Source organism: Ranitomeya variabilis, chromosome 2 (genome assembly GCF_051348905.1).
Source record: "Ranitomeya variabilis isolate aRanVar5 chromosome 2, aRanVar5.hap1, whole genome shotgun sequence".
Taxonomy (NCBI): Eukaryota; Metazoa; Chordata; class Amphibia; order Anura; family Dendrobatidae; genus Ranitomeya; species Ranitomeya variabilis.
The window spans coordinates 872,061,816-872,075,059 of record NC_135233.1 but is presented as its reverse complement, the minus strand read 5'-3'; the positions used below and the strand labels follow the sequence as shown (position 1 = coordinate 872,075,059).

General features: G+C 43.7%; 1 protein-coding gene across 1 annotated transcript in view; it reads left to right on the top strand.

The window, feature by feature from the left end:
• LOC143808061 (putative cation-transporting ATPase 13A4) overlaps positions 1–13,244 on the top strand; it is a 381,893-nt gene that overhangs the window by 69,595 nt on the left and 299,054 nt on the right. The window contains exons 2-3 of the mRNA XM_077290321.1: positions 11,383–11,553; positions 11,757–11,888. Coding sequence (XP_077146436.1) covers positions 11,383–11,553; positions 11,757–11,888 — 303 coding nt within the window. The remainder of the gene's footprint in view (positions 1–11,382; positions 11,554–11,756; positions 11,889–13,244) is intronic.

Sequence of the window (13,244 nt, the reverse complement as noted above, 5' to 3'; positions counted from 1 at the left end):
AATTTCTCTTTGGGGAATGTACACTTCAGCAAACTTGTTGCTGAAGTGTTCGATGACCGGCCGAATTTTGAACAGTCTATCAAAATTCGGGTCACCGCGGGGAAGGATGTCAGTGTTGTCCCTAAAATGTAGAAATTTATGAATCGCCTCAAAACGTTTGTGATTCATAACCATGCCATATATTGGAGTTTGATATAAAATATCAGTACTCCAGTATTGGCGAATTTCTGGTTTCTTCACAATCCCCATGTGAAGGACCAGTCCCCAATATTTCATCATTTCTACGGAGTCAACGGGATTCCAAGTAGTAAATGATGAACTTGGGTTTTGGGCAAAAAATTGCAGGGCATATAAGTTTGTTTGCTCCACCATGAGACTGACAATTGACTCCGAAAAAAAGACTTTGAAAAAGTCTATTTCCCTGAGGTTGGCAGTCTCAAATTGGATTCCTGATTGGGGAATGAAATCAGGAATCCGTGGAGCAAAATTTTCAGGGACGGGGGTCCAGGTGGGGGCACTAGTGCTAGGTTGGGCGTGACTAGCACTAGGTTGAGGGATAATCACCCTTGGCTGTGTGTCTTCTCCCCTGGGCTCCGGCTCTCCTCCGCTGGGCTCCGGCTCTCCTCTCCTGGGCTCCGGCTCTCCTCTTCTGGGCTCCGGCTCTCCTCTCCTGGGCTCCGGGCGATTTCTCGTCCTGCGAAATCTTGTGGGTGGCGAGTCCGTGTCACTGGAGGAGGAAGAGGGGGAGGAATACAGAAAAGTAGGGTCCTCACCCTCACTATCAGCGTCGGAGGCAAGAAAGGAATATGCCTCCTCAGCTGAGTACAGCCTTTGTGACTGGGACTGGGATGAGCGGGACATTGTGTGTGTGGTGTGTGTTAAAAAAAACTTTATTATAGTGTGCGTGTGTGTATGTGCGAGTGCTTGGTGAAACTTTCCACTGCAGGAGGGGGCTGCCAGGCGCGCGGGGGCTGTCAGGCGCGCGGGGGGCAGAGGCGATGCAGCAGCAGATAGAATCGGCGGCAGCAGCAGCAGGGGGGTGATCAGGGGGGCAGGGGGTGATCAGGGGGGAAGTGGGTGAACACCGGGGGACAGGAGGGGGCTGTCAGGCGTGGGGGGGCAGAGGCGATGCAGTAGCAGCAGCAGATGGAATCTGCGGCAGCAGCGGGGAGTGATCAGGGGGACGGGGGGTGATCAGGGGGACGGGGGGTGATCAGGGGGTGATCAGGGGGGTAGGGGGTGATCAGGGGGGGCAGGAGGGGGCTGTCAGGCGCGGGGGGCAGAGGCGATGCAGTAGCAGCAGCAAAAGGAATCAGCGGCAGCAGCAGAGGTGATCAGGGGGACGGGGGGTGATCAGGGGGGCAAGGGGTGATCAGGGGTGCAGGGGGTGATTAGGGGGGAAGGGGGTGATTAGGGGGGCAGGGGGTGATGAGGGGGGCAAGGGGTGATCACTGGGGGATAGGAGGGGGCTGTCAGGTGCGGGGGGGCAGAAGCGATGCAACAGCAGATGGAATCAGCGGCAGCAGCAGGGGGTGATCGGGGGTGATTAGGGGGGCAGGGGGTGATCAGGGGGGCAGGGGGTGATCAGGGGGGCAGGGGGTGAACACCGAGGGGCAGGAGGGGGCTGTCAGGCACGGGGGGGCTGAGGCAATGCAGCAGGAGCAGATGAAATCTGCGGCAGCAGCAGGGGGTGATCAGGGGGGCGGGGGGGTGATCAGGGGGGCGGGGGGGTGATCAGGGGGTGGGGGGGTGATCAGGGGGCGGGGGGGTGATCAGGGGGCGGGGGGTGATCAGGGGGGCAGGGGGTGATCAGGGGGGCAGGGGGTGATCACCAGGGGGCAGGCGGGGGCTGTCAGGAGCTGGGATGATGGAGCTGGCAGCAGCAGCAGGAGGGGTTGAAAAGGGGGGCAGGGGTTAAGATCGGGGGGGAGGGTGATCAGGGGGGCAGAGCGCAGAGGTGGATGGCAGAGAGGGGAGTACCTGGCGGCGGCAGCAGGAGCACAGGCGGCAGCGGCGGCGGCAGGAGCACAAGCGGCGGCGGCACACGCGGCAAGAGGAGCGGCAGCGGCGGAAATCGGCGGCGATCGGCGGGAGCTATGAGGGGGGGGTCCTCGTTCTCCAGCTTCCAGCAACAGGATGAGTCTGGAGAACGAGGACAGAGCTATTTTACTCCGCCCCTCCAGGTCTGATTGGAGAGCTAGCGTCACAAGGACGCTAGCTCCAATCAGAGCTGGAGGGGGTTAAAAAAAGGTCACTGGGAGCGATCGTACACCCGGGGGGGCAAAGCCACCCCCCCTGGGGTGAAGTACAGGTCCCCCTGCACCTGCGGGTACGGTAACATTTGAATGACCCCAGTCACCGGACCCGCAGGGAAGCATTCCCGCCATGACGCCACATAGGCGTCATGGGTCGGATTGGCACCGACTTTCATGACGCCTACGTGGCGTCATGGGTCGGGAAGGGGTTAAAGAGGGCTGTCCATGCTCGGCGACCATCAAACTTAACTGAACTGGAATTTTTTGTAAAGAGGAATGGTCAAAAATGCCTTCATCCAGGATCCAAGAACTCATTAAAAGCTACAGGAAGCGACTAGAGGCTGTTATTTTTGCAAAAGGAGGATCTACTAAATATTAATGTCACTTTTCTGGTGAGGTGCCCATACTCATGCACCTGTCAAATTTTGTTTGAATGCAGATTGCACATTTTCTGTTAGTACAATAAACCTCATTTCAAGGCAGAAACATTACTGTGTCCAACAGTTATTAGATATATGAAACTGAAATAGCTGTTGCAAAAAAAACATTTTTTATAAAACATTAAGCTTAAGATTAATAGGGGTGCCCAAAACTTTTTCATATAACTGTATGTCACACAAAATACTTAATAAGTAACATTTCCCACATGTCTACTTTACATCAGCACAATTTTGGAACCTCATTTTTTTTCTGTTAGGGAGTTATAAGGGTTAAAAGTTGACCAGCAATTTCTCATTTTTACGACACCATTATTTTAGAGACCACATCTCATTTGAAGCCATTTTGAGGGGTCTATATGATAGGAAATAACCAATTGTGACACCATTCTAAAAACTGCACCCCTCAAGGTGCTGAAAACCACATTCAAGAAGTTTATTAACCCTTCAGGTGCTTCACAGGAATTTTTGGAATGTTTAAATAAAAATGAACATTTAACTTTTTTTCACACAAAATTTATTTCAGCTCCAATTTGTTTTATTTTACCAAGGGTAACATGATAACATGGACCCCAAACGTTGTTGTACAATTTGTCCTGAGTATGCAGATACCCCATATTGTGGGGTAAACTACTGTTTGGGCGCATGGCAGAGCCCGGAAGCGAAGGAGAGCCATTTGACTTTTCAATGCAAAATTGACTGGAATTGAGATGGGACGCAATGTTGCGTTTGGAGAGCCCCTGATGTGCCTAAACATTGAAACCCCCCACAAGTGACACCATTGTGGAAAGTAGACCACCTAAGCAACTTATCTAGATGTGTGGTGAGCACTTTGACCCATTAAGTGATTCACAGAAGTTTATAATGCAGAGCCGTAAAAATAAAAAATCATATTTTTTTCACAAAAATGATTTATTCGCCCCCAATTTTTTATTTTCCCAAGGGTAAGAGAAGAAATTGGACCCCAAACGTTGTTGTCCAAGTTGTCCTGAGTACACTGATACCCCATATGTGGGGGTAAACCACTGTTTGGGTGCATGGGAGAGCTCGGAAGGGAAGAAGCGCCGTTTGTCTTTTCAATGCAAAATTGACAGGAATTGAGATGGGACGCCATGTTGCGTTTGGAGAGCCACTGATGTGCCTAAACATTGAAACCCCCCATAAGTGACACCATTTTGGAAAGTAGACCCCCTAAGGAACTCATCTAGATGTGTTGTGCGAGCTTTCAACCCCCAAGTGTTTCACTACAGTTTATAACGCAGAGCCGTGAAAATAAAAATTCTTTTTTTTCCACCAAAATTAATTTTTAGCCCCCAGTTTTGTATTTTTCCAAGGGTAACAGTTGAAATTGGACACCAAAAGTTGTTGTGCCATTTGTCCTGAGTACGCTGATACCCCATATGTAGGGAGGAACAACCGTTTGAGCGCATGGCAGAGCTCGGAAGGGAAGGAGCATCATTTGGAATGCAGACTTAGATGGATTGGTCTGCAGGCATCACATTGCGTTTGCAGAGCCCCTAATGTACCTAAACAGTAGAAACCCCCCATAAGTGACCGCATATTGGAAAATAGACCCCCCAAGGAACTTATCTAGATGGGTTGTGAGAACTTTGAAACTGCAAGTGTTTTACTACAGTTTATAACGCAGAGCCGTGAAAATAAAAAATCCTTTTTTTTTCAGAAAAATTATTTTTTAGCCCCCAGTTTTGTATTTTTCCAAGGGTAACAGGAGAAATTGGACACCAAAAGTTGTTTTCCAATGTGTCCTGAGTACGATGATACCCCATATGTTGGGGTAAATCCCTGTTTGGGTGCACGGGAGAGCTCGGAACTGAAGGAGCACTGTTTTACTTTTTCAACGCAGAATTGGCTGGAATTGAGATCAGACACCATGTTGCTTTTGGAGAGCCCCTGATGTGCCTAAACAGTGGAAACCCCTCAATTATAACTGAAACCCTAATCCAAATACATCCCTAACCCTAATCCCAACGGTAACCCTAACCACACCCCTAATCCTGACACACCCTTAACCCTAATCCCAACCCTATTCCCAACCTTAAATGTAATCCAAACCCTAACCTTAACTTTAGCCACAACCCTAACCCTAACTTTAGCCCCAGCCCTTACTGTAGCCTTAACCATAGCCCCAATCCTAACCCTAGCCCTAGCCCTAAACCTAACCCTAACCCTAGCCCTAACCCTAGCCCTAACCCTAACCCTATCCCTAACCCTATCCCTAACCCTAGCCCTAACCCTAACCCTAACCCTAGCCCTAGCCCTAACCCTAGCATTAACCCTAACCCTAATGGGAAAATGGAAATAAATACATTTTATTAATTTTTTTAAATTTTTCCCTAACTAAGGGCGTGATGAAGGGGGGTTTGATTTACTTTTATAGTGGGTTTTTTAGCGGATTTTTATGATTGGCAGACGTCACACACTGAAGGACGCTTTTTATTGCAAAAAATATTTTTTGCGTTACCACATTTTGAGAGCTATAATTTTTCCATATTTTGGTCCACAGAGTCATGTGAGGTCTTGTTTTTTGTGGGACGAGTTGACATTTTTATTGGTAACATTTTCGGGCACATGACATTTTTTGATCGCTTTTTATTCCGATTTTTGTGAGGCAGAATGACCAAAAACCAGCTATTCATGAATTTCTTTTGGGGGAGGCGTTTATTGTTAATTAATAAACATCGGCCTTATATATCTATGTCAGCTGTCCTGGGAAAGATGTGGGCTCACCGCCAGAGCCCATATGAAAGGGAGGGATACCGACATCGGTGTACTAATTCGCCCAATGTCAGTAAGGGGTTAAATTATATGCAGACAATGACATGAGACAAATCAGCAAGTTTTTCAAAAGGAAGAAGCTTAAGGATACGTGAAGCTTCTTTTTTGGAATCTTTTTGGATATTTTTTACAATGTATTTGGCTGCCGGCTTGTTTTTTATATTAAAGGGAACCTGTCACCCCGTTTTTTCAGTATGAGATAAAAATACCGTTAAATAGGGCCTGAGCTGTGCTGGACAATAGTGTATTTTGTGTACCCTGATTCCACACCTATGCTGCCGAAATACCTTACCAAAGTCGCCGTTTTTGCCTGTCAATCAAGGTGGTCTGGTCAAATGGGCATGGTGAAATCGTTTTTTCTCCCCCAGAAGATTTTCCGAAATACTGCCTGTACCACGTGCCACGCCAGAGAGGCAACATGAGATTAGGGAGGTTAATAAGTGGCTCAAGAATTGGTGTAGGAAGGAGGGGTTTGGGTTCCTGCAGAACTGGGCTGACTTCTCAGTTGGCTACAGGCTCTATGCTAGGGACGGGCTGCACCTCAATGGGGAAGGTGCAGCTGTGCTGGGGGAGAAAATGGCTAGAAGGTTGGAGGAGTGTTTAAACTAGGGATTGGGGGGAGGGTATTCATTTTATAGGAGGGGAAGATAGTGCAGATAGAGACCTGGGCACAAATAAGGAAGTTGGGGGTGGCGGTGGCATGGGGGGTGGGGTTAGAATAGTTAGTAATTTAAGAAAGAATAGAGGTACAGAGAGGAACATCAAGTGCATTTATACTAATACAAAAGAAAAAAAAAATGTGACAAAACCAGCTCACCTACTAGGCATTTGTTGTGGGGAAGCCCGGATAACGTGCAGTCTTCACGTAAGGTAATAGAACAAATAGAAGAAAAAATCCAGCTTCCAAAAATATCAAAATTTATTGAAGATAAAATCCAAGATCCAAAAACATGGTTCACAGGAGAAGAAATGGCAGCATGCTACATGTTTCGAACAATAAGTTCTTTTTCAAAGATTTTTTCTTCTATTTGTTCATTTATACTAATGCCAGAAGCCTCGCCAAGAAAATGGATGAATTAGTACTAATGTTGTTGGAACATAATTATGATATGGTGGGGATATCTGAAACATGGCTGGATGAGAGCCATGACTGGGCTGTTAACTTGCAGGGCTATAGCCTTTTCAGAAATGACCGTACAGATAAGCGAGGGGGTGGGGTGGGTCTGTATGTAAAATCGACCTTAAAACCCATCCTGCATGATAATATAGGTGAATCTAATTAAAATGTAGTCCCTGTGGGCGGAGATAAGGGGAGGGGGAAAAATAGTAAATTACTGATAGGGGTTTGTTATAAATCTCCAAAAATAATGGAAGCAATGGAGAATATCCTCGTAAAGCAAATAGATGAAGCTGTGACTCAAAGAGAAGTCATTATTATGGGGGACTTCAACTACCCTGAAATAGATTGGGGAACAGAAACCTGCAGTTCCAGTAAAGGTAATCGGTTTTTGACAACTATGAGAGACAATTACCTTTCACAACTGGTTCAGGACCCAACAAGAAGGGGGGCACTGCTAGACCTAATATTAACCAACAGGCCAGACCGCATATAAAATATAAGGGTTGGGGGTCACTTGGGGAATAGTGATCACAAAATAATAAGTTTTCATGTCTCCTTTAATAAGATGTGTAGTAGAGGGGTGACAAGGACACTAAACTTCAGGAGGGCAAATTTCCAACGGATGAGAGAGGATCTTGGTGCAATTAACTGGGATGATATCCTGAGACATAAAAGTACACAAAGAAAATGGGAGACGTTTATTAGCATCCTGGATAGGACCTGTGCACAGTATATACCATATGGGAATAAACATACTAGAAATAGGAGGAAACCAATATAGCTAAATAAAGCTGTAAGGGGTGCAATAAGTGACAAAAAGAAAGCATTTAGAGAATTAAAGGAAGTAGGTAGTGAGGAGGCATTAAATAAATACAAAAAATTAAATAGATTCTGTAAAAAGCAAATCAAGGCAGCAAAGATTGAGACAGAGAGACTCATTGCTAGAGAGAGCAAAAATAACCCCAAAATATTCTTTAACTACATAAATAGTAAGAAACTAAAAAATGATAGTGTTGGCCCCCTTAAAAATAGTCTGGGTGAAATGGTGGATGAGGGTGAGGAAAAAGCCAATATGCTAAATGACTTTTTTTCCATCAGTATTTACAAAAGAAAATCCCATGGCAGCCAATATGACTAGTGATAAAAATTCCCAATTAAATGTTACCTGCTTAACCCAGCAGGAAGTACGGCGGTGTCTAAAAAACACAAAAATTGACAAATCTCCGGGCCCGGATGGGATACACCCCCGAGTACTGCAGGAATTAAGTACAGTCATTGATAGACCATTATTTTTAATCTTTAAAGAGTCCATAATAACAGGGTCTGTACCACAGGCTGGCGTATAGCAAATGTGGTGCCAATATTCAAAAAGGGGACAAAAACTGAACTCAGAAATTATAGGCCAGTAAGCTTAACCTCTACTGTGGGTAAAATCCTGGAGGGCATTCTAAGGGATGCTATACTGGAGTATCTGAATATGAATAACCTCATGACCCAGTATCAGCACGGGTTTACTAGGGACCGATCATGTCAGACTAATTTGATCAGCTTCTATGAGGAGGTAAGTTCCGGACCGTCACAGCACCCCGTCTTGCTGAATAAACCTCCCATCTCAATGGAGAATTACAGGAATCTTCCCCTGATGAGTAGAGAAAAACGAAACGCGTAGGGAAGTATACCTTTTCGTTACTTTATATTGGGGGTCACTATATAAAAACTGGTGATATTCTATGATGGGGTATTTGTATGGATAATGATGTGCCATCTCCCCAGTCTTTACACCAGTTAAAAACGGTCATTAACCTGTTATATGTAACAATAGGGTGAAACTGTTCACTTTTTTCACACACCACCTGAGCGGTCATTGCTAACAATTGATGCATATATATAGAGAGCATGTGTGGTCTGATCTGCCAAATGACCAGGTGATGTGAAATTTGATATTTTTCCGCACTGCCAGTTGATATCGGACCTTCATGTTTCCATGATAGATTTATTCATGGGGATTTTGGGTTATTGAGGTCTGAGGCAGTTCGATTTATTTGTGATATTGGCATTTCTTCTTTTGAAATGTGATGTATTGTGAGTCCTTTATGTGTTTTGATTATTTTGGGTCTACCATTTTTTAACGAGTTTATTAAAAGTTAATTTTTAATCTAGAATCACACCCTGCTTTTTTTACTATATTATTGATTGGTGGTCACAGCTTTTTCAGAGTAAGTTCCGGACTGGACCAAGGGAACCCAGTAGATGTAGTGTATATGGACTTTTCAAAAGCTTTTGATACGGTGCCACACAAAAGGTTGATACATAAAATGAGAATAATGGGGATAGGGGAAAATATGTGCAAGTGGGTTGAGAGCTGGCTCAGGGATAGGAAACAAAGGGTGGTTATTAATGGAGCACACTCGGACTGGGTCGCGGTTAGTAGTGGGGTACCACAGGGGTCAGAATTGGGCCCTCTTCTTTTTAACATATTTATTAATGACCTTGTAGGGGGCATTCAGAGTAGAATTTCAATATTTGCAGATGACACTAAACTCTGCAGGGTAATCAATACAGAGGAGGACAATTTTATATTACAGGATGATTTATGTAAACTAAAAGCTTGGGCTGATAAATGGCATATGAGCTTTAATGGGGATAAATGTAAGGTCATGCACTTGGGTAGAAGTAATAATATGTATAACTATGTGCTTAATTCTAAAACTCTGAGCAAAACCGTCAATGAAAAAGACCTGGGTGTATGGGTGGATGACAAACTCATATTCAGTGGCCAGTGTCAGGCAGCTGCTACAAAGGCAAATAAAATAATGGGATGCATTAAAAGAGGCATAGATGCTCATGAGGAGAACATAATTTTACCTCTATACAAGTCACTAGTTCGACCACACTTAGAATACTGTGCACAGTTCTGGTCTCCGGTGTATAAGAAAGACATAGCTGAACTAGAGTGGGTGCAGAGAAGAGCGACCAAGGTTATTAGAGGACTGGGGGGTCTGCAATACCAAGATAGGTTATTACACTTGGGGCTATTTAGTTTGGAAAAACAAAGACTAAAGGGTGATCTTATGTTAATGTATAAATATATGAGGGGACAGTACAAAGACCTTTCTGATGATCTTTTTAATCATAGACCGGTGACAGGGACAAGGGGGCATCCTCTACGTCTGGAGGAAAACAGGTTTAAGCATAATAACAGACGCGGATTCTTTACTGTAAGAGCAGTGAGACTATGGAACTCTCTGCCGTATGATGTTGTAATTAGTGTTGAGCGATACCGTCCGATACTTGAAAGTATCGGTATCGGATAGTATCGGCCGATACCCGAAAAGTATCGGATATCGCCGATACCGACACCCGATACCAATACAAGTCAATGGGACACCAAGTATCGGAAGGTATCCTGTATGGTTCCCAGGGTCTGAAGGAGAGGAAACTCTCCTTCAGGCCCTGGGATCGATATTAATGTGTAAAATAAAGAATAAAAATAAAAAATATTAATATACTCACCTCTCCGACGCAGCCTGGACCTTACCGATGTAACCGGCAGCTTCCGTTCCTAAGAATGAGCGCTTGAAAGACCTTAGATGACGTCGCGGCTTGTGATTGGTCGCGTGAGCGGTCACGTGAGTGCCACGTGACCAATCACAAGCCGTGACGTCATCTAAAGTCTTTCAAGCGCTTGAAAGACCTTAGATGACGTCGCGGCTTGTGATTGGTCGCGTGGCGGTCACGTGACCGCTCACGCGACCAATCACAAGCCGCGACGTCATCTAAGGTCTTTCAAGCGCTCATTCTTAGGAACGGAAGCTGCCGGTTACATCGGTAAGGTCAGGCTGCGTCGGAGAGGTGAGTATATCAATATTTTTTATTTTTATTCTTTATTTTATACATTAATATCGATCCCGATACCGATTCCCGATATCACAAAAGTATCAGATCTCGGTATCGGAATTCCGATACCGCAAATATCGGCCGATACCCGATACTTGCGGTATCGGAATGCTCAACACTAGTTGTAATGAGTGATTTGTTACTTAAATTTAAGAGGGGACTGGATACCTTTCTGGAAAAGTATAATGTTACAGGGTATATATATTAGATTCCTTGATAAGGCGTTGATCCAGGGAACTAGTCTGATTGCCGCATGTGGGGTCGGGAAGGAATTTTTTTCCCCATGGTGGAGCTTACTCTTACCACATGGGTTTTTTTTGCCTTCCCCTGGATCAACATGTTAGGGCATGTTAGGTTAGGCTATGGGTTGAACTAGATGGACTTACAGTCTTCCTTCAACCTTAATAACTATGTAACTATGTAAGATCTTGCTTATCTTTCCGTTGGTGGCGTAGTGGTTTGCTTATGCCCAACAGCGGAATGCACTGCGCAGCTGAAGAAAAAAAGCGCGATCTGCGCTATTCACCGCTTTATCGCTGACGGTGGCCAGCTGCGCAGTGCATTCCGCTGTTGGGCATGCGCAAACCACTACGCTACCAACGGAAAGATAAGCAAGATCTGGGGGAGAAGAAGCGATTTCACCACGCCCATTTGACCAGACCACCTGGATTGACAGGCGAAAACGGCGACTTTGGTAAGGTATTTTGGCAGCATAAGTGGGGAATCAGGGTAAACAAAATACACTATTGTCCAGCACAGCTCAGGCCCTATTTAATGGTATTTTTATCTCATACTGAAAAAAAGGGGTGACAGGTTCCCTTTAAAGTAATACTAGTCAATTTTTATTTTATTCTTCTATTCTTTTCATCTTTTTCAGGAGATATTTGGATACAAATCAGAAAGATGGAGAAATATTCTGTGTATACTTGGTTACATATTTTCTTTAGGGTTCCTAAAATTGCTCTTTTATTGGAAGCCAGAGCTGGATGTTTGGTGTCACTGTGTTCCATGTAACTTAGCAAATGCTGATACAGTTTTGCTACAAATTGTAAGTACAGGATTTAGTCATTTACCAATTTAGAATAAGTAGTTAAATGTTCTTATTACTTTATTACGAAAAAATATGAAAAAATAAGTAATGTTCAGATTAACTTTTTGTGATTTGTTAGATTTCTGCCCAAGGAAACTACAACAAAATTCACTAGCACCTTCTGTCTCTCCATACCTAAATATTCTACAATATCTCTGCAGGGAGAATTTAAAGACTACATAAAGAAGTCAGTAATCCAGGTTAATCTTAGTAAAACAACAAAAACTGGTTCTTTCGTTACTGGTGTTGAAAATTCATACATATGCAAATCTATAATGGAGCCAGAAGGCAAAGTAAGTGTTGTCCTTTCAAAATAATAATGGTGATATTATGTTTTGTTTTTTATTTGGTTTTCCAGGTGAGCTCAATTAACCCCTTAATTACCATCAATATGCATTAAAACGGCGATCATTAAGCCTACTTTTCCCCCCATCGCCTTTATAAAAGGGGATCAGGAATAGCACCGCCAAGTGGCAGGAATTCCCGCAGGTGTCAGTTTTGCAGTTTTACGACTGATCGAGGATGATTATAAACCCTTATATACCACTGTCAATAGCGACAGCGGTATTTAATTTGTTACAAGGGGGTCACACAACCCCCGTAGTGACCATCAGACATTTGCGTGTACCCTAAGATCATGTGATAACCCCAGGGTATGGTGGCCTGTGAGATCTTGCAATAAACTGGCTCTCACAGACACAGTCAATGAGACACTGACAGTCTCATACACTGCTGTAAATGAGATGAGACAAGTGATCAAAATAAAAATGATACATGTCCCACAGTGAGACTAAGTAAAAAAGTGAAAAAAGTTAAATAAAACACGTAAAAAAGTATAGAAAATCCACAAAAAACGAGCAAAAATCACTAAAATCCATTTCACCACTGACAATGCAGCATTTTTGATAAAACAAAAGTAAACAAAAAAATACACATAACTGGTATTACTGAATCCAGAATGACCTGCTCTATAAAACTAGCATTCCGGATGGCGTAAAAAAATGCCAAAAATGTCACTTTTTCAGGATACTGACTAACAAAAAAGTGAATAAAAAGTGATTAAAAAGTCATATGTAAAGAAAAAGTATAAATGAAAATGTCAAAACGTCCTGCAAAAAACAACATGTACCGACATGATGAACAACTCGATCTTATCACTTTCACTGCACTGTGAAATGCGCAAAAAAAATTAATAAAAACAATAACTCAATTGCTGAGTTTTGTTCATTCTGTGTCTGAAAAATCTGAATAAAAAGCTATCAAAAAACATTAAGTACCCCAAAATGGTACCAAATAAATCTGCAACTCGTCCCGCAAAAAATAAGCCCTCATAAAGATCTGCTCACCAAAAAATAAAGAAGTTACAGCTCTCAGAATATGGCGACAAAAAAATACATTTTATTAAAGAGCATTTTTACTGTGTGATAGCAGCAAAACCTAAAAATTACTATATAAATCTAATATTGCTGTTATTGCAGGGACCGGAAGAATAAATCCACCTTATTACTTATACAGCACAGTAAACCGCACAAAAATAAAAATAAGAACTACTCTTTTATTGCTACTTGTTCATTCTACCTCCAAAAAATTGAAATAAGGCTTGCCTCACATTTGACCTGCGCTCTCCGCTGAGCGCTTATGTCGGAGTC